The sequence below is a fragment of the Trachypithecus francoisi genome, unplaced genomic scaffold, assembly GCF_009764315.1.
Source record: "Trachypithecus francoisi isolate TF-2019V2 unplaced genomic scaffold, Tfra_2.0 Lachesis_group13, whole genome shotgun sequence".
NCBI lineage: Eukaryota > Metazoa > Chordata > Mammalia > Primates > Cercopithecidae > Trachypithecus > Trachypithecus francoisi.
This window is the reverse complement of record NW_022681458.1, coordinates 63637768-63661671: the sequence shown is the minus strand read 5'-3', so window position 1 is coordinate 63661671 and position 23904 is coordinate 63637768. Positions and strand designations below refer to the sequence as shown.

The 23904-nt window shown below is 39.2% G+C and overlaps 1 protein-coding gene across 8 annotated transcripts in view; it reads left to right on the top strand.

Moving 5' to 3' along the window:
* OSBPL6 (oxysterol binding protein like 6) overlaps positions 1-23677 on the top strand; it is a 94070-nt gene extending 70393 nt beyond the window's left edge. For all 8 annotated transcript variants that reach the window (XM_033231012.1, XM_033231017.1, XM_033231014.1 and 5 more), the window contains 10 exons: positions 6594-6681; positions 7182-7435; positions 8199-8336; positions 9623-9686; positions 11442-11520; positions 13422-13566; positions 15486-15630; positions 16822-16948; positions 18807-18929; positions 19946-23677. In XM_033231012.1, coding sequence (XP_033086903.1) covers positions 6594-6681; positions 7182-7435; positions 8199-8336; positions 9623-9686; positions 11442-11520; positions 13422-13566; positions 15486-15630; positions 16822-16948; positions 18807-18929; positions 19946-20054 — 1272 coding nt within the window. In that variant the 3' untranslated portion in view covers positions 20055-23677. The remainder of the gene's footprint in view (positions 1-6593; positions 6682-7181; positions 7436-8198; positions 8337-9622; positions 9687-11441; positions 11521-13421; positions 13567-15485; positions 15631-16821; positions 16949-18806; positions 18930-19945) is intronic.
* The last annotated feature ends 227 nt before the right edge of the window (positions 23678-23904 follow it).

The window sequence follows — 23904 nt, the reverse complement described above, 5'->3', positions numbered from 1 at the left end:
GGGCACACATAGCTGGGTCCCCAGGTACTGCTTGCCCTGGACACTGGGTATACAGAAATGAAGAGGATGTGAAGCAGGTTATTGCACGAGTCCAAGCAAGATGGTGGTGCCACCCTGGGACAGGTGAGGGGTGGGGGAGTGAATGTGGTGGCAGAGAGCAGGATAAGAAGGTGGAGGACGGGGTCACAGGGAGATGAAACATTCACTGTGAGGCATCGTGAGTTTATCAGACTTCTCAGTGGAGTTACCTGTCAGGCATTTGAATATTTAAGTCTAAAGCTCAAGGACAGAACTGTCTGAGAGTCAGTCAGCTACCTGTTAGACATTGACACCTGGTACTCACAGAACCTCTAATTCAGCACGTCCCAGAAGCTTTCGTCAACAAGCCCTACCACTACCCCAGGAGAGAAACCCCAGCCTACCCATTCCTCTCATATCGCCTATCTAAGTGCCCCTCTACCCAACTGTTCACACCAAATGCCTGAAGATTTTCCTTTATTCCTTCTTTCCCTTTATTACCACCCATCTTGATTCACTCGGGTTCTGTAGCTTCCATCATCTAAATACTCTCAGATCTGTACATCTTCCTGCAGCTTCACTGCCACTGCTCCAATTCAGTTCCCATCTGCTCCCCACCTAGATCACCCATCAGTCTCGTAACTTTTCCAGTCTCCCATCTTGCTGCTTCCCATCCATTTTCCACTGGGCAACCTGAGCAATCTTCCTAAAAGGCAAGTCTGATCATGTCTCTCTTCCCCAGTGTCCTTAGGATAACATTCTAAACTCCTTAGCTATTAAAACAAAGACCCTTATAATCTGATGCCTGCTCTCAGCTCCAGCCTCATGCCACCTCTCTTCTGGAGCCTTCCAACAGCCAAAGGAATGATTTCTGGAGTTGCCTATTTGCTAAAGATACCTTGTGTCCCTTGCTATAGCAATGAGAGTGACTGTCTCTTACAACTCACACTGGAAAGAACTGAACTGTACTCCCATTCTTTGTGCCCTGTACCTCACAGGTTTTCATAAAATTACTGTTTTTACTTGCAACTTCTCCCTTTATCACAACACTTGGCCTTAAGTATTTAAAGGGGGTAGGCCAGGAGATAAACCCAAGTGACAGACATTATGATGTTCTCAGAGTTGCTTTTCCCCTTCAGCTAAGGCTTGGTTTCTGGGACAACCTCATCTGCCAAGTCTCTAAGTTCCCTTATGTATAAGGCAGTTCTCACATTGCCATAAGGAAATACCTGGACTGGGTAATTTATAAAGAAAAGAAGTTTAATTGGCTCACAGTTCCACAGGCTGTACAGGAAGCACGATGCTGGCATCTGCTTGGCTTCTGGGGAAGCTTCAGGAAACTTACAACCATGGTAGAAGGCCCAGGGGAAGCCAGCCCTCACATGACCAGAGCAGAAGCAAGAGAGCAAGGTGGGAGTTGCTACACACTTTTATACTACCAGATCACATAAGAACTCACTCACGATCGGGAGGACAGTACCAAAGGGGATGGTGCTAAACCATTCCAGAGAAAACCATTCCCGTGATCCAGTCACCTCCCACCAGACCCCACCTCCAACACTGGAGATAAGATTTCAGTGTGAAACTTGGATGGGGACACACATCCAAACTATATCACCTTGTGATGAGGTCCCCTCAGAAGGCTCCTTGCGCCTTCACACTCATAGTCTTGGCAACCCACCCGGTGAGTTGACTATACATGTGGGAATCCTAGCAGCAGCTGCAGGTTAGGCTCAAGCTGTGTATCCTGCACTGCAGCTGCCAAAGGAAATTGGGCCTCTGCACTTGCCATCTACCCTGGCCCAAGCACTTCCCCCAGAGATCCACAACTTCAGTTCCTTCACTCTCTTCAGTCCCTTACTCGAAGGTCACCTCCAGGGAAGCCTATGCTGGCTGTCTTATCTACAATTTAGAGTTGCCATTTCCTCCTTTCTTCTGACCTTTTGGGGTTTCTCTGTTTATTTTTGAGACAATCTCTCATTCTGTCACCCAGGCTGGAGTGCAGTGGTGCAATCTTGGCTCACTGCAACCTCCACCTCCCGGGTTTAAGCAATTCTCCTGCCTCAGCCTCCCAAGTAGCTGGGATTACAAGCGTGCACCACCACGCCTGGATAATTTTTGCGTTTTTAGTAGAAACGAGGTTTCACCATGTCGGCCAGGTTAGTCTCAAACACCTGACCTCAAGTGATTCGCCTGCCTCGGCTTCCCAAAGTGCTGGGATTACAGGTGTAAGCCACTGTGCCTGGCCTCTTCTGACCTTTTGTGTCCCTCTTTCCTCATTTTTTTTCCTTCATGCTTATCACTATCTTAAATATATATATATATATTTCCTGTATTTCATTTGTTGTGTGTCTGCCCCCCTAGAACATAAATGTCATGAAGACAGAGATTTAACCACTGGGTCTCCTGCACTAAAACAGTTCTGGTGAGCCCAGAGCAGGTACTCAATAAATATCTCCTAACTGAGCAAAGGAAGAAATGCTTATAATGATTATTCTGAGAAACATCTGGGCATTAGCTGTCTTACATTAACATTTTCCATGGCTGAGGGAAAAATCCTCTTTATATGTTATTTACCAATGCACTTTACTGAATGAATCCTCTGCTCTTTTAAAAAATGTTCTTCTTGCTTCCACAATAATCTATTTGCCTTTGCTTTTAAACTTGTTTCTGCAATGCTACATGCCTGGTCACGTTTAGGAAAAATATATATTTTCTGAACTCTTTTGAATCCCTAAGTTTGTAAAGAGAAATATTTGGTTCCAGGACTTCTTAACCATGGGGCAGAGGACAAACTGTTTTACTCTAATAGTGCAGAGCCTTAGCTCTTTGTACAGGGTGGCGTGAATGGACCACAGCAAGAGAGCCCAGCCTTAGTTACTACACACATATGACATGTATACATCTTACTCAAGGCCCACTATTATTGTAGAATGCTTTCACACCAATTATTTCAGATCATTTCTATGATATATTAGTTTGGGAGAGATTAGAAATTGAAGAGGAAGGCCAGGCATGGTGGCTCATGCCTGTAATCCCAACACTTTGGGAGGCGGAGGCGGGATGATTGGGTCAGGAGTTTGAGACCAGCCTGGGCAATACAGGGAGCCCTCACCTCTACAGAAAAAAATCGAATAATTATCTGGACATAGTGGTGCATGTCTGTGGTCCCAGCTCCTTCAGGAGGCTGAGGTGGGAGAATCCCTTGAGCCCAGGAGGTAAAGGCTGTGTTGAGCTGTGATTGTACCATTGTACTCCATTGTGACAGAAAGAGATCCTGTATCAAAAAAGAAGGAAGGAAGGAAGGAAGGAAGGAGAGAAAGAGAGAGAGAGAAAGAAAGAGAGAGAGAGAAAAGAAAAGGGAGGGAGGAAGAGAAAGGAAAGGGAAAAGGAAGGGGAAGGAAGGAAAGAAAGAGGGAGGGAGGAAAAAGAGAAAGGAGGGGGAGAGAGAGAGAGAAGAGAAAGAAAAGAAAAGAAAGAAAGAAAGAAAGAAAGAAAGAAAGAAAGAAAAGAAAAAAGAAAAGAAAGGAAGGAAGGAAGAGAGAGGAAGAAAGGAAGAGAGAGAGGGAGGGAGGGAAAGAAAGGAAGGAGGGAAAGAGAAAGAAGGAAGGAAGGAAAGAGAGAAAGACACAGAAAGAAAGGGAAAGAAAAAGAAAGAAAGAGGAAAGAAAGGAAATTGAAGAAGCATAGACTTTATAGCTATTTGTAGGATAAACATGAGTATTTTCTTAAAAACAATAAACATGCCTGCAATGTGAATTTGGTTTAGGTAGACGTTTGTCTCCTCAAACATAATTGGGTATGATTGGATTTTTTTCAGAGAAATCACACAGAGGAGTTTGATTTACTTTTTTTGTTTTCAAGCATAAGAAGTTGGCTTTTCATGAGCCTGATGGTTTAACCTTCAACTCTACTGCAGTCAGTAGGAACTGCGGGAACCTGTTGCAGTAGGAAAATATGAATCAGAAAAAGATTTTATTCTCAATTTGTCATCTTTATGGGCTTACTCTGTGTGCAAAAACAAAATTACCATTACTCGTCCATGCATGCAATCATTCTGTCCATCACTGTTATCCCTAAATATATGAATTCTTTCCAACCCTAATTTTTAAAACATTAGCAGTAAATCCAGAAACCTTAAAGACAATGACCAATTGTTTTTATTATGTACAAATTCAACATTTTTACATGGCAAAAAAAATTGGCATAAACAAAGTTTAAAAATGCAAGTTAAGAAAAATGTAATCTATATGTCAAACTGAAAAATGTGTGAAATATAAGAAAATTAGTTCATAAAGGATGAAATTCAAACTTAAAGCAATCTTTTGGCCAGGTGCAATGGCTCATACCTGTAATACCAGCACTTTGAGAGGCTGCAGTGGGAGGACTGCTTGAAGCTAGGAGTTCAAGCCTGGGTAACATAGCAAGACCCTTCATCTCTAAAAAAAAAATTATTTTTTAGTTGGCCAGGCATGGGAGTGTGTGCATGTAGTCCCAGTTACTTGGGAGGCTGAGGTAGGAGGATCCCTTGAGCCCAGGAGTTATGAGCCCAGGTTGCAGTGAGCTGTGATGGTACCACTGCACTTCAGCCTGGGCAGCAGAGTAAGAGTCTGTCTCAAAAAAAAAAAAAAAAAAAGGGATCTTTTATGTATACCAGGTAAGTACTAAAAAAAGATGGATAGTGTAAAGTGTTTAAGTGGATGTGGAAAGATGGATGATGTTCCCATATATTGCTGATGAGAACAAACTAATCCAGTCTTTCAGGAGAGCAATTTGGCTACATGGAACTAAAGCCTCAAAGTGACCCATATGATCTAGAAATAAATTTTAATGTAATCACCAGGCAGATTTACAAAAATATATTTGCAAGCATGTTCATCCAGGTATTATCTATAATAATAAAATGTTAGAAACCACCTACATTCTGGTTAAATTCCTTGTTATAATCATATAATGAATTATGTTGCCTTTCCAAATAAAGTAGCTATAGCTACTATAATGAAAACCTATTCAGAATGCTATAAAGCAATATGTAAGCTGTTCTCCTTTTTCAGTATATAAAGATAAATGTGTCAATATGTTTGTACAGGCATTTTGAAATTGGAGGATAATACTCACCAAAATGTTACGTGGTTTCCTATACGTGATGGGCTGATAGGTAATTTTCACACTCATCTGTTTACTCGTACCTATTTTCTAATTTTTTACAACAAGAACATTTTATACTCAGAAAAAAATATAGCATTGTTTCCATTTTGAAGGAAGTAAGTATCAGCAGCTTTCTTGCCTGCAGGAAAGTCATTAGTTTTCCCATTCCTCTGATGGTTCTGTCTTATCCTCTCTTTCCTGATCTGCTCTGTTTCTAAGTCCCTTTAGTATGTACGTTGTTCCTTAATTTCATTTTTCTGCTAATTTGTGTTTCTAAATTTTAGTTTCACATTTTTCTCATGCAGGGGGTGGCTTCACTATTCGTCTCTCCCCATTGTCACAAAGGCCATCTGAATCTAAGCTGTATTTCTTTTTTTTGAGACAGAGTCTTGCTCTGTCACCCAGGCTAGAGTACAATGATGTGATCTCAGCTCACTGCAACCTCTGCCTCCTGGGTTCACACCATTCTCCTGCCTCAGCTTCCTGAGAAGCTGGGACTACAGGCACCCGCCACCACACCCGGCTAATTTTTTATATTTATAGTAGAGACGGGGTTTCACCGTGTTAGTCAGGATGGTGTCGATCTCCTCACCTTGTGATCTGCCTGCCTCGGCCTCCCAAAGAGCTGGGATTACAGGTGTGAGCCACCACACCCAGCCGACTAAGCTATATTTCTTACCCGGATCTGTGCAGCATCCTAGTATCTGGCCTCCCTAGGGAAAGCTGCCAAATATCTTCCTGAAAACCAAATCTGATTCCAACATCCCATGCATTTTTGTTGGTTTTCCTAACTCTTAGGATTGCATATGAACCCTTTTTGTTGGCATGAAAAGCCCTTCACTGTTGGGCCCTCTTGTTTTCTCTATCCTCTGCCACAGCCACTCTCAACATCCTTTGCATTCCTGGGATAAATGTTGCTCTCACGGGCCTTACCTTTGCACAATCTCCCTTCTTCGTGTGCTTCTGTCCCTTCTAACAACTGGGCAACTCCTATTCATTCTCTAACACCCAGTTTAAATATTGCCCCCTGGGCAGCCTCTCCTGAGTCCTCCAAGGTAGAGTCATAGGGCCTTCTCTTAGGTGTTAGGTTGGTACAAAAGAAAGTAATGGCAAAAACTGCAAGTAGTCTCGCACCAACCTGAAACATTCTTAGTGTATTATGCTAAAATATTTCTGGTTCTTTACTGGTCTCCTCTGCCCTCCTGCCCCTACTAAGACAAGGAGCTAAAGACCAGGCTCCTTTTTAGTGATCCTATATCCTAGTTCATGAAGATCCTCAAGTGTTCATTGCACATATGCCAAATACTTTTCCTCTAGGACCTCTGCTTCTCCCTGGAACAATATTTTGTTATTTTTAATCACTTGATTATCTGAGCTTGCAAGACTGAACAAGAATTCTGATCTTTGTATGTTCTTCCCTCCCTTAGGCTTCAGATGATGAGTCTTACATCAGTGATGTGAGTGATAATATATCTGAAGACAACACCAGTGTTGCAGACAATATTTCTCGGCAAAGTATGCATCATTTGAGCTTCCAGGTTGTTCTATCTACATGCCAAATTGCAACACTGAAGACTTAATGAACAGGCATCCCCCCGCCCCCCTGCATTAATTGTTCTTTTGGCAGCTGATTGTTCAATACATTCTATTTTGTATAATCTCTTGAGGTAAATAGTTGAAAAATCTGTTAGGTAAATGGTTAAGAGAAAAGGTTTTTCCTCTTTCTCACACCAACAGCTTAAGTCCCTCTTATTAAATATATTTAATTTTTTAAAACTTAGCCTGTCTTGAATGATATTTGAGTATATTTAATGCCTTATTTATAAAACTATACACTGTTGTTTTCTGCATTTATTGGTAACCTTGCATTGAAAGAATTCCATTTACTTTTGAAAGGATATAATGAAGACTCTTGAAATGTCTCAAAGTCAGATTTATTTGAAAGTTACTTCCCTTCTTGATTTTGTGAAATCAGAACAGCAAAGTGTTGTTCACTGTGACTCTCCCTCTTCCAGTCCTGAATGGGGAGCTTACAGGAGGGGCCTTCCGAAATGGGCGTCGAACATGCCTGCCAGCTCCTTGTCCTGACACCAGTAACATTAACCTGTGGAATATCTTGAGGAACAACATTGGTAAAGACCTGTCTAAAGTCTCCATGCCTGTGGAGCTAAACGAGCCACTCAACACCCTGCAACACCTCTGCGAGGAAATGGAATACAGCGAGCTCCTGGACAAGGCTTCGGAAACTGATGATCCATATGAGCGCATGGTAATAAATAACTAACAGAGCAGCACCCCTCAAGGATTTGCCAATCCTAGACCTGGGCTAAACCAGAATACATTATGATGATATATTTGGCATTTGCATAATATTCTCACTGCATAGTAAAAGAGGAATTGACCTGTTTGCGTAAATCAGGCAAGGCCAAAACCTCCCAGATACCAACACAGGAAGACACACTTTTTGTGCCTTATCCTTGGTCTAGAGTGTTTCTAAAGTTAAGGTGTAAAGGTCTTATACTCCTTAGAGGTTGCAGGCACACCTTGCCTCACTTTATCAGTTTTTCCTGAATGTCAAGATAACCCATCTGTTCAGGAACTTAGGTCTGAGAAAATAACTTCTGTTTATACTTCACCCTTTACCCCATATGGCTGCGGGAAACATACTGTCCCCTCTGAAAAGCACCCACAACCACAATCCTCGTGCACATGAGGCTAAGATCATGCCCGTGGCAGAACTGATAAACTGGGTTCCAGAACCTTTGAACTCTGTGATACTCATGACGTTGGATGGAAGGGTGAAGAATGCTTCACCTCAGTGGCCTGCTGGTTTCCGTGCAAGTAGTTTTACCTAATTTTACTTATTTTTTTCCCCACAAGTTGGTAAAAATTCTGTGCAGACAATAGAAAATGCAACTGTCATCAAATCAACACCCATCCACATGGGGTGTGTAAAATCTAGAGGGAAAGGAACAAACAGACCTAGCAATCATCTCTCCTATATTATTTCCTTTTCTTCAATGTTTTAACAGGTTCTCGTTGCTGCATTTGCAGTTTCAGGATACTGCTCCACCTATTTCAGAGCAGGAAGTAAGCCATTCAACCCAGTCCTTGGGGAGACCTATGAATGCATTAGAGAAGACAAGGGATTCCGCTTTTTCTCAGAACAGGTAAGCGCCCCTGGACTCATACAGGTAAGAGGGCAGTTTGGTGGTGAAAGCAGCCTTTTGATAACAATCTATTGTGATGGGTTATGACACCAGTTGTGAATCCAAAGTATCTGAGACAGGTCTCGATCAATTTAGAAAGTTTATTTTGCCAAGGTTACGGACACACCTGTGACGCAGCCTCAGGGGTCCTGATGAAATGTGTCCAAGATGTTCTGGACACAGATTGGGTTTAAACATTTTAGGGAGATGTGCAACATCAATCAATATATGTAAGATGTACATTGATTCTGTCCAGAAAGGTGGGACAACTTGGAAATGGAGACTTCCAGGTCATAGGTAGATAAGAAAGGTTGCATTCTTTTGGGTCTCTGATCAGCCTTTCACTGAATACACAATTTACATGTGAGAGGGTGGTAGAGAGAGAGTCACTTATGCCTCAGTCTGGCTCAGTGAATCTGCATTTTTACATAGACAGTAGGGCAGAGGAAGTAATCAGATGTGCATTTGTCTCAGGTGAGCAGAAGGATGACTGAGTTCTGTCAGTCTTTTGTCCCGTACCTGTGAAGATAAGCTATCAATGTACATTGCCAGGGTGAAATTCAACAGAACTGTTTTAGGGTAAAGATCTTGAGGCCCACAAAGAATTTCCTTTGGGCAAATTGTGAGAGAGAGAGGTAGCCTTTTTTCAAAAAAAAAGAAAAAAAATCTTTGTAGCTATTTTTTTTAGGAATAACATGGGAAGCAGGTGGTCCTGAGATTTATTTTCTTTTCACACGTTAAGAAAACTAACATAAGAACAGAAAACTAAACACCGCATGTTCTCACTCATAAGTGGGAGTTGAACAATGAGAACACATAGACACAGGGAGGGGAACATGACACAGTGGGGCCTGTCAGGGGGTGGCGAGCAAGGGGAGGGACAGCATTAGGAGAAATACCTAATGTAGATGACAAGTTGATGGGTGTAGCAAACCACTGTGGCACGTGTATACCTATGTAACAAAACTGCACGTTCTGCACATGTAACCCAGAATTTAAAGTATAATGAAAGGAAGGAAGGAAGGAAGGAAGGAAGGAAGGAAGGAAGGAAGAAAGGAAGGAAGGAAACTCACTTCACTTATGGGCATCATATCCCCCTCTAAATTGTATATGTTCTCAGTGTTTTTTAAAGCATGAAGACTTACAGATTTACTTATGCATTTTGAGAATAATTCGGTAAGAGAAATGGATGATCATGTGGAAGTTTTAACACTGGTATTGCCTTCTTTTTTGTTTTTAATTACCAGGTTAGCCATCATCCACCCATTTCTGCCTGTCACTGTGAATCTAAGAATTTTGTGTTTTGGCAAGGTTTGTATTTCAATTATTATTGAAAATCAAATGTATGAGCCTATGAAAAAATGTCTGGCTTCCAAAGGGCCATTTTATTCAGTTTAGATTTCTACCTTTGGAACTCAGCGAATGTTGGTAATTGGTGCAGAGCTCAGTTTGAGAAATCGCAATTCCTGGTTTCAACATGAAACAGTTTCAGCTAGGAGATGAGACTGCTTATCTTGGAAGCAATGCCGTATGGAATAGCAGAGCTCCATGCGGACTGTGCCGGTGCAGAGCCACGACCTTATCTCATGTGCCTCATTGTCTGCATCTGTAACATGGAGGTTCCATCTGCTGCCTTCTTGGTTCTTGGGGGTGTGCAAAGACATTTTAATTCTGAAGGAAGGCTCTATGACACATCATCAATGGTCATAATCGAAATAGATATGCAAACATTACAGCAGTTCCTGGCCTTTAATTCACTGGGGCTTAAGAGTTTGGATTGAACTGTCTACTCATTAGTTAAGTCAGAATGTTACAAGCTTGCCTAATACAAAAAAGTTTCTAAACTCCTTTACAAAGAAAAGAATATTTACGTAAATGTGAACATTAAGTGTAAATAATTCCTTCATGTTTGGAAGGATGCTTCATTACTCACAGAATGACTTTTCTCATGAGCATTTTCATAACCTGAAAACACATAAAAATGATAGAACACTATAACTGTACTTTATTGCAAAAATAAATATTTTATTTTATGATTTTATTTATTTTTTATTTTAAAATAATAAAATATGTTATTAATAAATATTTATTTTAATTTTATTTAAAATTTAAATTTATTATTTAAGTTTAATTTATTAATATTATTAATAAATATTTATTAATAATATATGATAATTTAATATATCCATATATTAATATAATAATATGAATTAATATTTATTGATATGAATAAATAATAAAATATTTTTATTTATTTTTGCAATAAATATAAATATTTGATCATTTCTTGGTCATCACCAAGAATCAGGCATTTGGTGGAGATGGCACGAAGTTCCCTTAGTTCATCAAAACGGAACCAGGTGGTTATCACAAATGCACAAATAAATCTAAGTTTCCACACGTAAAACATAAAGCCATCGTGTGAGGTAAAGTGCTGGGCCAGTATAAACACATTATAAACAACCAGTATAAACACATTCCTTAAGTTAATCCCACTCTCTCATAAATCTTATTTTGTAAATTTTATTTTATCTGTATTTAGAGATTTTTTTAACTGTAATCCCAAATTATATGTCTTCGATATGGAAGGAAATGTATATATAAATTAATTGTATTGCTAAACTGCAATTATTTTTAGTATACACCTTATGCTTGATATATTTGTTAACTATTTTTACCACTTAGTTAAAACTAATAACAACATTTATTGCTGTCTGGACATTAAAGCACAGTAGAGTCTATGTTTGTATGTATAATGTGAATATACACCCACACATACACCACACACACTGTTCCAGGCTTCTTCCAGCTCTGTTAGTTGAAAACAAATAAAGAGCATATATTACAGAGAAACATAGATAGTGGGTTTTGTTTGTTTGTTTTTTGGTTCACAGTTAATATTTTCACCTTGGGCCATTTTCAGGCGCTCATCATACTAAATCAACAATATAGAATCAGTTGTCATTCCAAAGCTTTTTCGTAAAGTGTAATACAAAAGTTAATTTTTACAGAAGAAGTGATTAGATATGGGGTGTGTATTTCTTGTCCTCTGCCTATGTCATTTAGATATCAGATGGAAAAACAAGTTCTGGGGGAAGTCAATGGAAATCCTGCCTGTTGGAACACTGAATGTCACGCTTCCGAAGTAAGTGACTCACACCTCCCTTTTGGCCTCTTGTCTGCTTTTCTAAATCATAAATGGGTATTTTAAACTCTAGAAGATGGTAAGGGTTTATTTCTCTGTATATACCTAAGGCTTCTGTTACCTTTGCCAAAGTTTTGAGAATAGACTCCCACAAAAACAAATGAGAACTTAAGCATATGTAGCAAAGCTTCCTGTTTATTTCTTCACATCCTCCATTCTTCAGTCAATACCACCAGGTACCTCCCATGACCCAGTCGTCATGCTAGTTTGATTTTATATAAAAGGTTCTCCTGTTTAGCCATTCTTTGCTATACAATTCGGTTTCACTTTTGAGTTCATCTTAGATCCAGGGAGTATTTTATCAAAGAAGAGTGAGGAATTCTTTTATGGGTGTGTTCTAGAGGATACTGCCTCTAAATATTTTGAAATTAATTGGAATTTTTATTGAGGCCAAGGGCTCGATTGTTTCTTCGGTTTTATCTATTTGAATGACAGAATTTCCAGATGAATTGGATATGGAAGAAGGTGAAGAGAAGGAGATATTCCTAGGACCACAAAATAAACTCTGAATATTTGAACATGTAGGCCGGGCACGGTGGCTCACGCGTGTAATCCCAGCACTTTGGGAGGTTGAGTGGGCGGATCATGAGGTCAGGAGATCAAGACCGTCCTGGCTAACATAGTGAAACCCCATCTCTACTAAATATACAAAAAATTAGATGGGTGTGGTGGCATGCGCCTGTAATCCCAGCTACTTGGGAGGCTGAGGCAGGAGAATTGTTTGAACCTGGGAGGCGGAGTTTGCAGTGAGCTGAGATTGTGCCACTGCACTCCAGCCTGGGCGACAGAGCAAGGCTCCATCTCAAAAAAAAAAAAAAAAAAGAATAAGGAAGAGAGTTTTCCTAGGTATATATGGTGTCTACATCATACCAATTCATAAACTTTGCAGAAACTTAGAAGCATCTTTTTTATGTTGATGTGACATTTCATTTGAAAATATATGTAATGTACAAACCTAAATGTGATTTGAAACTATTATTATTTCATTCCTTAGCAGAAATTCTGTAACCTTGCTCCCCAGAATTTGTATTAGATTTGTGCCATCTTAGTATGCTCCTCAGTCTTTTTCCGAATAATTATTCACATCTGAGGTCTTAAACCTGGAGTACGAAACAGTGTTCCCAGAGTGATCTTTCTTCAATGCACACTCTGTGGAGCCTACCTCCTACCTGGAATCCTGCGGTGGCCCATTGCCTGCAGGGTAAATCCAGACTCCTTGGTAGGTCCGTGCAGGCCTTCCCGGCTCTGCCTCATCACACCTTTCCTTCCTTGTGTCCTGCCACCCGCATTCACTTGGAGCACAGCATTCACAGGCCTGGATGCCTTGTGCTCTTCTGACCTTTGTAGTTTTGTGGATGCTTTCCCCAGCCCGTAGTGCCCTCCTACCTTCCCCAGCCCATGGCGCGCTCCTACCAGCCATCCGTGCTTACACCAAACCCAGCCTCTTCTAAGGTGTCTTCCTTGACACTCATCCCACGTTCCAGGCAGATTGAAGGACTAAAAACTCTTCCTTCTGTGTTCCGATGATGTGCACATTTTAAGTATTTGTTTGCATATCCATCTACCCTCCCATACTTTTGTCCCCAGAAAAGCAGGAAACAGGCTCTGTTCCCGTTCCACTTTGTAGCTTTAGCACCTGGCCCATAGAAAGTATTTAAATGTTCCTTAAGTGAATTAACCACATCGTAAATACTTATGACCACAGAGAGAATTTCAAGACAAAAAATGAGAGGAAAATCAGGGAAAAGAAAGCTTTGGCCAAAGAATATCCTCATTAGTAGAGACAGTTATATGTATTTGTGACCTTCATTGTTTTTCATCAATGTTACATTCTTCACTAGGTACGGAGATTACTACGTGTGGAATAAAGTCACCACTTGTATACACAACATCCTCAGTGGAAGAAGGTGGATAGAACATTATGGAGAAGTAACCATCAGAAATACTAAAAGCAGTGTTTGCATTTGCAAACTCACATTTGTCAAGGTAAATACTATCATACAATAGTAAAGGAAAATGAGTGTAAAACGCTTCTTAAAGAAGAAATAGAATAATCACCTTAAATAGCAGCAAGTGAATTTGTCCTGTATCATTGGTCCTTACGGACGTTTTAGATAAGAGAGCAGAACCAACTGATAGAGTTTTTCAAGGCATGCAAGTTTCTGAACATATGGAGGTCAAAAAAGGTACCATCTAAAACAGAAAAAACACATTTCTTTTTAAAGAATTTTCTTTTGAAGTAGCCAGTCAGTTGTTCACTAAATAAAATTCCAGAAAACACTTCTTGACTATAAATCTCCTAGTTTATATTTCTGTTTCTTTTCCTGCTTGATTATGTGTTCAAGTGATCTGATTTTCGGGAACTCATTATAATGTTGTCATTTTCTGCAGACACTTGCTGTAGTCATGTAGATGATCACCACCAGTCACTACATGCTTATCTAACCCTGCCGCTGTTATAATTCAAATAAGTTCAACAAGAAACAGCCTCGTTAACAAGAAAATATTTTGGGATAGAAATGCCCAAAAAGCACCATTTTCCCTCAGTTTCTCTGGTCTGAAGTGGAACATTCAGTATCACTGCCATGTTTGTTTGGATGTGCTACTGAATTCAACATAGTACAGAAATCCCACCCAGCTACCTTACCTGTTCAATTCATGATTCCATTCTAATATGGTAGACAGGTAACATAATGGAGTCTTAAGACTCTAATATTTTCTTTTCTCAGTTAAATCCTTTTAAGCCATATTGAAAGGTTATGTTTATTTCAATTGAATACCTTTATTTTAGCCCAAAATGTTGTTGACTACCTTTTTTCTTAGAGACTCATAAGGTACCTAGAACTGAAGAGCCAAGATCCCTATGTGCTGTGGCTTGGTGATGTAAATATGTACATTTGGCTTTGTAGGCTATGAGAAGCTGCAGTGCAGTCCCGTCTCTAACACTTGCAGAGCCTGTATAATTAACTAAAATATGTAAATCAAGCCTGTACGCTATCAAATAGAATATGCTCTATTTCTTTGCCTTGACAAATACACTTTTTATAACAAAGCCTGTGAGGCCAGGTTGGACCCTTCAGAACGCTGTGCTGTAACCCTGGCAATGTAGGACAGCCAGTCCTGGCCCACGGCCTTCCCTGCTTTCTTCCCACCTCTGACTCTGTTTTCACTGCAAGGGGCCTCATACACACATATATAGGCAGTCCAGCCCACACATCTAAGCTCTGTTCACACTCCCACAAACAGCCACCCTTGGCCACCCCTCAGACCTAAGTGTGCACATGCTGGTGGGTGGTCTGCCCTTGGGTGCATGAATCCAAGGAAAAGGGCCTTGCCAGCTGTGGAATAAGCTTGGAGCTACTTGGACAAGGAATTCTAGGGTCCTGTATACTTGGGGCCTGATCTGGAAGGGAGATCATGGGGTCCAAGTAGGCAAACTGCCATAGACTTCTTATCCCTTGGGAAGGAGTATGGCTGGAAGGGCCACATGAGGATCCTCCTGATAAAATTTGGCCATTTATAGATACTATGAAAATTATTTCACAAACAATTTCTGCCGCATGGCCAATTGAAATTTATTAAAATCCATGAGCAAGAGGAAAATTCAAAACAAGAGGAAAAAAAATTGCTAGCCTAGAAATTAATATTAGGTTCTTGGGATAGAAACTGAGCCTTCTCTGTGATATGCTACCATGTTATGCATGGAATAGAGACCATCCCTTTCTTGAAAGTTAAGCTAACTCTTAGAAAGCCAGCCCTCCATATAAAACATTTTGAGATTTCTGTATTTCTGAAAATGGTTTGAATAAGGGACTTCAAGGCTAAGAAATTTTTCTATATGGAAAATATAGGGAATTGTGTTATTAAAGCCATCAAATGTCACAATTGGGGTTTGGTTTTTCCAGGTGAATTATTGGAATTCTAACATGAATGAAATACAGGGGGTGGTGATAGATCAGGAGGGGAAGGTGGTGCACCGGCTGTTTGGAAAGTGGCATGAAGGACTCTACTGTGGTGTGGCCCCCTCTGCAAAGTGCATTTGGAGACCAGGTGAGAGTGGCCTGAGTGTTCTGCCAACAGGAGGGTGCCATGGACAACAGACGGGAAGGGAATATCTGGTCATTCTATGCAACTCATATTATGTCTCCTTTAAGAGTGAGATTAAAAATGCAGATGCTTATGGCAATTATAGTTACATTCATACTTAACATATAAGTTATACATAAGCCCCAATATTCGATATTTCATAATAAAAAATGTAGGCCAAATCTCTGACATTCAGTCAGAGATTGGGCTTCATGAAAAATTGCTCAAAGTGTAACGCCTACATTTGAAAAGCTAGGTATATTTATTAAGGACTTTAGATAATTGAAGTATACAAACTTAAATCCTTACTCATGTTATTTATTCTCTGCTTTAATAAAACAAAGACTACAAACATTTATAATCCACAAATTCAATAACTCACCAGAATAAGTGATCTTTTCACTTGAGCCTCAAGAGGTGGCAGTATGTTGACATTTAATAAAAGACATCAAAAGAGTTCTGATAACACATTAGCATATAACTGCATATCAAGTATAAATGGAACAAGTATCCACATGACAGTTATTGTCACTGGAATTTTGTTAGTTAATCCCTAACTAAAATTAGTTGTTAGTTTCCTAAGAGTCATCAATGAGTATTTAAATTTCCTGCTAGTAGAGTGGCTAGTTTATTCATTCCTCAACTGTTTATTGAGTGCTGGCTGTGTGTCAGGCTTTATTCCAGGAGCTTGGGATACATCAATGAGCAAGACACACAAAGATCCTGCCTTCAAGTTCGGCTAAAAAGTGGCAAAAAAATATTAATTTAGATCTTCATGTTTTTCTTTTCTAAAAGGAAGCAAACAAGTGTTTCTGGTGAACTCTTAATGTTCGGAGTTTATTGCCATAATATTTACTTAACCAATTGAATATTCAAAAGAAATATGGAGTAGTTTAGCTAATGAAGACTACTATATGTGCAGTTTTGTTTGAAAGGCAGGATTGAATTAAATATATGAATCTGTCAATTCTGATCATCAACACAAAGTTTCCTACCTAGGAATGTCACCAATTTAATTCACTTGAAAAAATTTATAATCTTGTGTTTATGACTACAAATTTGGTGTTAGTGTGGGGTATTAAGCACTGGGGTAAGTCAGCTTCTTCCATTCCATAAACCTTTCCCACTCACAGTGGTTCATTGGCCTCTTTCCAGGTTCCATGCCAACCAACTATGAGCTGTACTATGGCTTCACAAGGTTTGCTATTGAGCTCAATGAGTTAGATCCAGTACTAAAAGATCTCCTTCCACCAACAGACGCCCGGTTCCGGCCCGATCAAAGGTGAGGATGGCAGTGGTATTTAACGTGCAGACTATGGCTGGGTGCAGTGGCTCACGCCTATAATCCCAGCACTTTAGAAGGCTGAGGAGGGAAGATCACTTGACATCAGAAATTCAAGACCAGCCTGGGCAATATAGTGAGACCCTATATTAAAAAAAAAAAAAAATTAAAAATTAGCTGCGTGTGGTGGTGCATGCCTAAAGTCCCAGCTACTAGGGAGTCTGAGGTGGGAGGATCGCTTGAGCCTGGGATATTGAGGCCACAATGAGCCATGACTGTACCATTGTACTGCAGCCAGGGCAACAGAGAGACCCTGGCAAAAAAAAAAAGCAGACTATTATGGCATGGGGCTTTAGAGGTCATTGTGACTTACTTTTACTACCATCATGTATTTGTATTCAATCCTTTCTTCATTCCCTTATTCAATATTTGAGTTTTCTATGCTAGGAAAAGCAGTATTCATAGAATGATCATAACAGATTATCTCAGCACATAGTTCCCCACAGAAGGTAAGATAACAGAGATGCTTTTTTAACAGAAAGTTTCTCCCTCCTCCTGAAATTTACCAAAGGTCTGCAAATTTGTGAACTCTTTCTTAAATATATAATCAATCCTCACCCAGTGTTTCTGACCTTTTTACTTCTATAACTCTGTAATGTGGAGTATCTTTTAAACTGAATAATAATAGGGTAAGTTACAGGGGCACCCAGAAATGCTTGAGTGCAAGTCTGCAATTTGCCCAATGTGGTTTTGATCCCACAGAGTATGAGATATGCTCAAAATACAGTACCTTTAATACCTTCTGATTCTTAGTTTTTTATTCTTATGTAGTTCTGAACTCATGATGTTCATTCCTATGGAATTCATTTTACTTTTCCCAAAAATTCTATATGCCATACAAATTCCACTCAAGATCAATTTTCTGTTTCCCATGTATTTGTGGCTTTATCTGCCATCTGCCAAAATGCTCTCAGTTTTGAATGTTCTATTATTTAATTCTCTTATATTTTCCCCTCTCTCTCTAGAACATGCTGTCTCACTATTTGACATTCAAATTTATTAATAAACTTCCTGTACAATGTATACCATATTATATTCCTGTTCTTTGCTTTCATTTTGAAATGTAAGCATTTGTAAGTCGCCATTCAGTCTGCTTTTTCCTCCTCAATTCTATTTCAGTATTCCTTTTCTGAATTTCATTTACTATTCATTTCCCATTCTGTGGCCTTTTATAATTTTCCCCATTACCTTTTCTTGTCTCATCAGTTTTACACTCTCCAGTAAAACAGAAAAGCTCCTTCCTTCTCTGCCTGTTCTCAGAATAGATGGAGAATAGCCAGTTACCACCCTCCATTCTATGGCCTTTTAGCAAAAGCTTTCTGATAATATAGAAAAGGAACATGGCTGTGACTTCATGCTCTTCTCCCCCTGGACTCTGCAGTCGTCCTGAAAATCTCAAGTTATAGAACCCTAGACAGCATAAAAAAGTCTTCAAGGCCAAACCACCCACCTTTCACTGATATTGCTGATTATAATAATTCAGTTCATGTACATAGAAAATATGTAAATCCCGGGAGGCAGAGGTTGTAGTGAGCTGAGATCACACCACTGCACTCCAGCCTGGCGACAGAGCAAGACTCCGTCTCAAAAAAAAAAAAAGAAAGAAAGAAAGAAAGAAAAGCATGTAAATTGATGGACAGAGGATGTGTGGCCTGGGGCAAAGGTGAGGAGACATCGCCAGAGTGTTACTGTGCAGTAATTTATGTTCATAACAATTAGAAAACAATTTTGTGCAAATGAGGTTTTTTCCCCCAGAAAAGAGGATAATGTGTTAAAATATCAACTGCTTTCTGCTTAGATTTTTGGAAGAAGGAAATTTAGAAGCTGCAGCATCAGAGAAGCAAAGAGTAGAGGAACTCCAGAGATCTCGGAGACGATATATGGAAGAAAACAATCTTGAACATATACCAAAATTTTTTAAGTAAGTCGGTTAGCTCCCATAGCAAGTTCATGTTTTGCAAACGGTTGCCACAGTCAATGAGAAACTCCAGTTAAATGAAAATAAAGTGGGTAAATGGATTTTGGTATCTTTGCTTTTGGCAGTGAAAATATTGAATCGATTTTGAACTTATGAGAAGTTAGTAACTATAAAAAGAAATTTTTTCTATAGCTCTTCTTTTTTCATGGGCAGCAGAAAAGAGTGAGCTTCCCACCCAGAAGGCTCTTTGTCCTCCAGTTGCACTCTTGAGAATGGTGGAAACTGATTCCTACTCCCTTAGCCAGAGACTGAACCAGACCCCACTGCCCACAAAATCATCCTGGCTTTATTAGGATTTCATTTTATTTCTATCACACAAAGCTTGTGTGTGTTTAGATTTGGTCTCGCTGTGGTATGATAGTAGGTGATTATTACAGGATTATTTGCAGGATTATATATACATCACACAGATTAATCTGAGGTTTCCAAATCCATCTGTTGCCCTCCAGAGCCAGGACAAAAAGTTCAGGGTAACCTTATCTCCTTTAGACTTGTCCTCTCATGACTGCCCTCGGGTAGAAACGCAGCCTTGCCCTTCAGATGTCTAAAGTGTGTTCCTTGGACATGGGCCTGGCAGGGGCTCTTAGAGCTTCTGATATTGCATACTTTTAGTGAAGGAGAAATCATTCTTGTGGGTCCAGGGCCTGAAGCTATTAGTTACAGTATTTGTAAATGCTTTGTTGGGGGCCATTTACTTTCTACCCCTGCCAGGAGGTAATTTGTTCCTGCCCTCAGTTCCTCTCCCCCTGGCCCTACCTACTTCCATTTCACACATTTAACAACAAAAATGACTTCACTTCTGGTCAAAAATAGTCACATCATCAGTAGTGAGCAGATAAGACACTAACTGGCTTACAAAACACTGCTTGTATGTCCATGTCTAATCTACAGGAGAGGGTCCAGTTATAAGGTTACCTTGATGTGATTTGTGACTAATGTTGATGTTTATATTTTCACAGAAAAGTTATTGATGCCAATCAAAGAGAAGCCTGGGTTTCTAACGACACCTACTGGGAGCTTCGAAAGGACCCTGGGTTTAGCAAAGTAGACAGCCCTGTTCTTTGGTAGACTGGGAATGTAGAGCTAGCCAACATATCACATTCTGAATGAATAAATAACTATGCACAATTATGTTTCTTATAGCTATGTGTGGTTTCTGGGTCCACTGAAAACCTACCATTTGCTTTTCTATTCATCTTTATAATGGACTTTCAGAAGTGCATTAGACAAAGCCCCTAACCACTTTCGGATCCTTTCTGTTTTGCTGCAACCATATTCCTTAAAAAAAAAAAAAAAAAAAATCCACACCATCCTTGGAAAGCAGAATAAAAGGAGCAGAATATAAAATCCAAAGTCTGACGAGTTTGTAAAGAAAAACAAATGGTAACTGGTGCTTAAAGCTGATCGAGAAAGTTAACAACATAGAAACCACACGATTGTTCCACTGTCTGGAAGCACCATCCCCTATCGCAGGACTCCTGGGCCACAAGCAGTCAGTCAGTGCAGGCTTCAAGTGTGTTTGTTTGATGTGGCTTGTGCTGGCCTTGTTGAAAAAGCTGTGATGCTTCTCAGAACCTGTTCCATCTGTATGCCATTGTTCATGCCTTAAGAAATGCAAAGATGTACAATAAATCATTTTTTAAATGTGTGCTCATAGGTTTATGTGAAGAACAGACTTTTTTGAATCATGGCATGATTCACTTTCTCAATCAGAACCATTATAAGACTAACTTAAATGGGTTTTTAAAAAGTGAACAACACGTGCTTTACTTTGATAAGTCAGTTACCATATCGTATGTCTGAAGGGAAAGAAGGAAAAGGTGTGCTAAGTAGATCTCTGTATTTACGTTGCTCATTAATTTCCTGTCCTGCGTCCAGAAAATAAACCATCCCTCTTCCACCTAACCTCACAGTGTGCCCTATTATTTGGAAAAATCTGTCTTTGATTGGGACATTTGTTCATAAGTGTTAAAACCTTAAAAACAAAAAGCATATGGAATTCCTGTGTGGGCTTAGTAGTACTATAAATGTAACTGTTTTTGAGTGAAGCACCATGTAATCCATGTCTGAATCCCATGCCCACTCCACTGGCACTAGTCGAATTCCACTGAGAACAGAAGCAAGAATGCTAGTAGCTTATTTGCATTGTTTAAATGAATTCTATGCAAAATCATATTTTGAATTTTCATCAAGTGATTCCATATGGTACATGACCACATATTAAGCATTTACCTTGCTATTAGCAGAGATATGAAACTTAAGCTAAGGAATGTATCCATCCCAAAGCAGGAAAGCAGAAGTATGTTTTGCTTACTTCAGGATTTGTTTTTCCTCCACTAATATGCAGAGGCTTTTGCAGAAAACTTGCATCAGTATTCCTAAGTTTCTGCACGTAGATGACTATATAAATACCTGTATGTTTTTTAAAAAGAATCTCCTCAGAGATTTTCCTAGGGAATTATAAAATTACATATATTTTATTCTTAGTTAGAAGTTTATTCTTAGATTCTTACCATTAGAATTTAAGTGTTATTTAAAACTCTGATACAGTTACAGACACTTTACATTTTATTATGAGATGTTGATTTTAATGTTATTTCTCCTCAGCAAAACATTCCTAATAATGGCTAAGACACCATCAAATAAAAAACTGCTGAGAGCGTAAGGGAAAACGCTAACATTTCCACTAGATGGCGCAATCTTTTAGTTAGCCAAAACTCATCCCTTGCATCTGAGTTTTTATGTTATGTTTACAGTTTGCATTAGCTTAGAATGGAATTTCATTCTCAGGTAAATTTTCGAATCCATCACCAGATCTAAGCATTCTGCTTCAACAGTACCTTCTCTGTTCCTCCCATTCCCATTTTAAATCCATAGGTGATTTGCCCTGCGGCAGTAAAATCTTCCCCTTGGTATTGATTCTTTTTCTGCTCATTCATCTTGATGTTCTTTTATCTGCGTCCTGAGATACATGTCGTTAATTTTATTAAGAATCCTATTGACTTCCTCACGGAAGTCTGTTCTCCTATGGTTGATAAAGCTTTAAATACTATTTAAAGTGGCTCTGGTCTGTACTTACTAGCACTTCCCTGAACAGTCTCAAAATAGCCTAAACATAAGAAAATAATCCTGCAAAGTAAAGGTTTTTACAAGCAGAGATGAAGGGAGGCATCAGCTGACCATCAGATGTTGTATCAGGCAGCTGGAAGAGGACCCAGGACCCATCAGGGAAGCAATGACTGTACTTAGCAATTTGGATTATAATTACAAAAAAGAAAAAATAGTAGAAAGGATCTTTACCAGTCAGTAAGGTCACGGTACAAATCAGGTGAGTGGATGTGGATCAGAGGTAGTCTGATCCTCTGATGAGGACTTCAAGATGAGAATGAGAAAAATGTCAATTAAAATCACTACATTTGATAATATCTCAGATTTAGAATCTCTTTTGGGATTCAGATATTCTGATTATTCCAATTCAAGTGTTCAGTTAAGTTTTAGTTACTATTCCTATAATACCCAATTCGCTAATACCATATCTCCTGTGGAATACTCATTGGTGCGGTGGCCTCATCCCTTTTTTACTTTTTATTGACATGGTGGTTATAAAATTATGAGACTTACTCTATTGGAATTTTCATCTACATAGTATTTGGGCTGTCAAGACTGAATAGCAGAAGAGTAGAATATTAGATCATTCTCTTAAGAAGACCTGATTTATTCCTTAGGATGTTATACAAACCTTTTTATTTCAGGCCTACTTTCTTGTTTTTTACTAAAAGGATCTAGGATAGCGGAGGACATAATATGCCTGTATACTTCTCCCATGGTTTATTCATAAGCTGCTTCATCTCATTGGAGATGGCCATTAAGGAGAGCAGTAATAAGTGATGATGATTCTGAGGACTTGACTAGACTGAGCAGATCAATGGCACACACCAGCACTGGTAGAAGCTGACCAGAAGCTCATCGATTCCATGTGCTGCCACCCAGGGTGCAGATTTACTCTCTTTTGCTGTTATTTTATTGTTTTTCTTAAATTAAGTCATTGTTTTTCATGGATTATTTTAAAAATACCTACTCCATAATTTTCAGGCACTTGTAAAAAAAAACCTTTCTTACAAGTGCCTGAAATAAACCTTTTTTAAGATAACTTAATGGTACATATCAACTATATGTGGGAAACAAATGCAATTTTCTGGGCAAGAGAAACCAAGGGATTTTCAATATATGAGATGCCAGGCTGTCAATTTTCTAAACCTTTTCTTCTAGATTATTCTGGCCCTAGGCCTTTCAGCGACCCCACTAATCAATTATTAGATCCTGCCCCAAGGAGCAGTGGCGTGGGGGCTGGATTTAGGGAGGAAAACCTGATTAAACTGTTTTGTTTAGTACTGGTTACAGCTGTAGCTGGAGAAGAGTTTATAATCATAAAGTACATTTTTGTTATTACCTTGTGGATTTTAATTATCCATCTTGTCTAATCTTGTTCTCTGTCATCCTAGATAATGAGGTGTTTGTGGGAGCAGAGCTCTGCACACACCAGGGGATGTAATAAATGTTTGCACTTGGCCCAGTATATTATGAATGTGGCACAGTAAATAAAATTTGTGTACAAAATATTAGTTTATTTCTATGGGAGCCATTATGTTCAGGATATATAAAATGTATCTAATTAAACAATTATGAATCTATTTTGTGCTCTAGAAATGTTATTTTGGGGAAAGATGGAAAAAAATGTATAAATGGAGTTAAGATTAAAGCGTTTGGGTTTTTTTTCCCCCAAAAGCTTCCCAGTTATTTAGAAATACTACTATCCAAAGTAGATTTGATTCTGTAAGTCCTAATTGAATTTCTTTTGTAAAATTGATACGTTTAAACTGTACATTGCATAATCATTCTGTTAAACTAAACCTTTGTT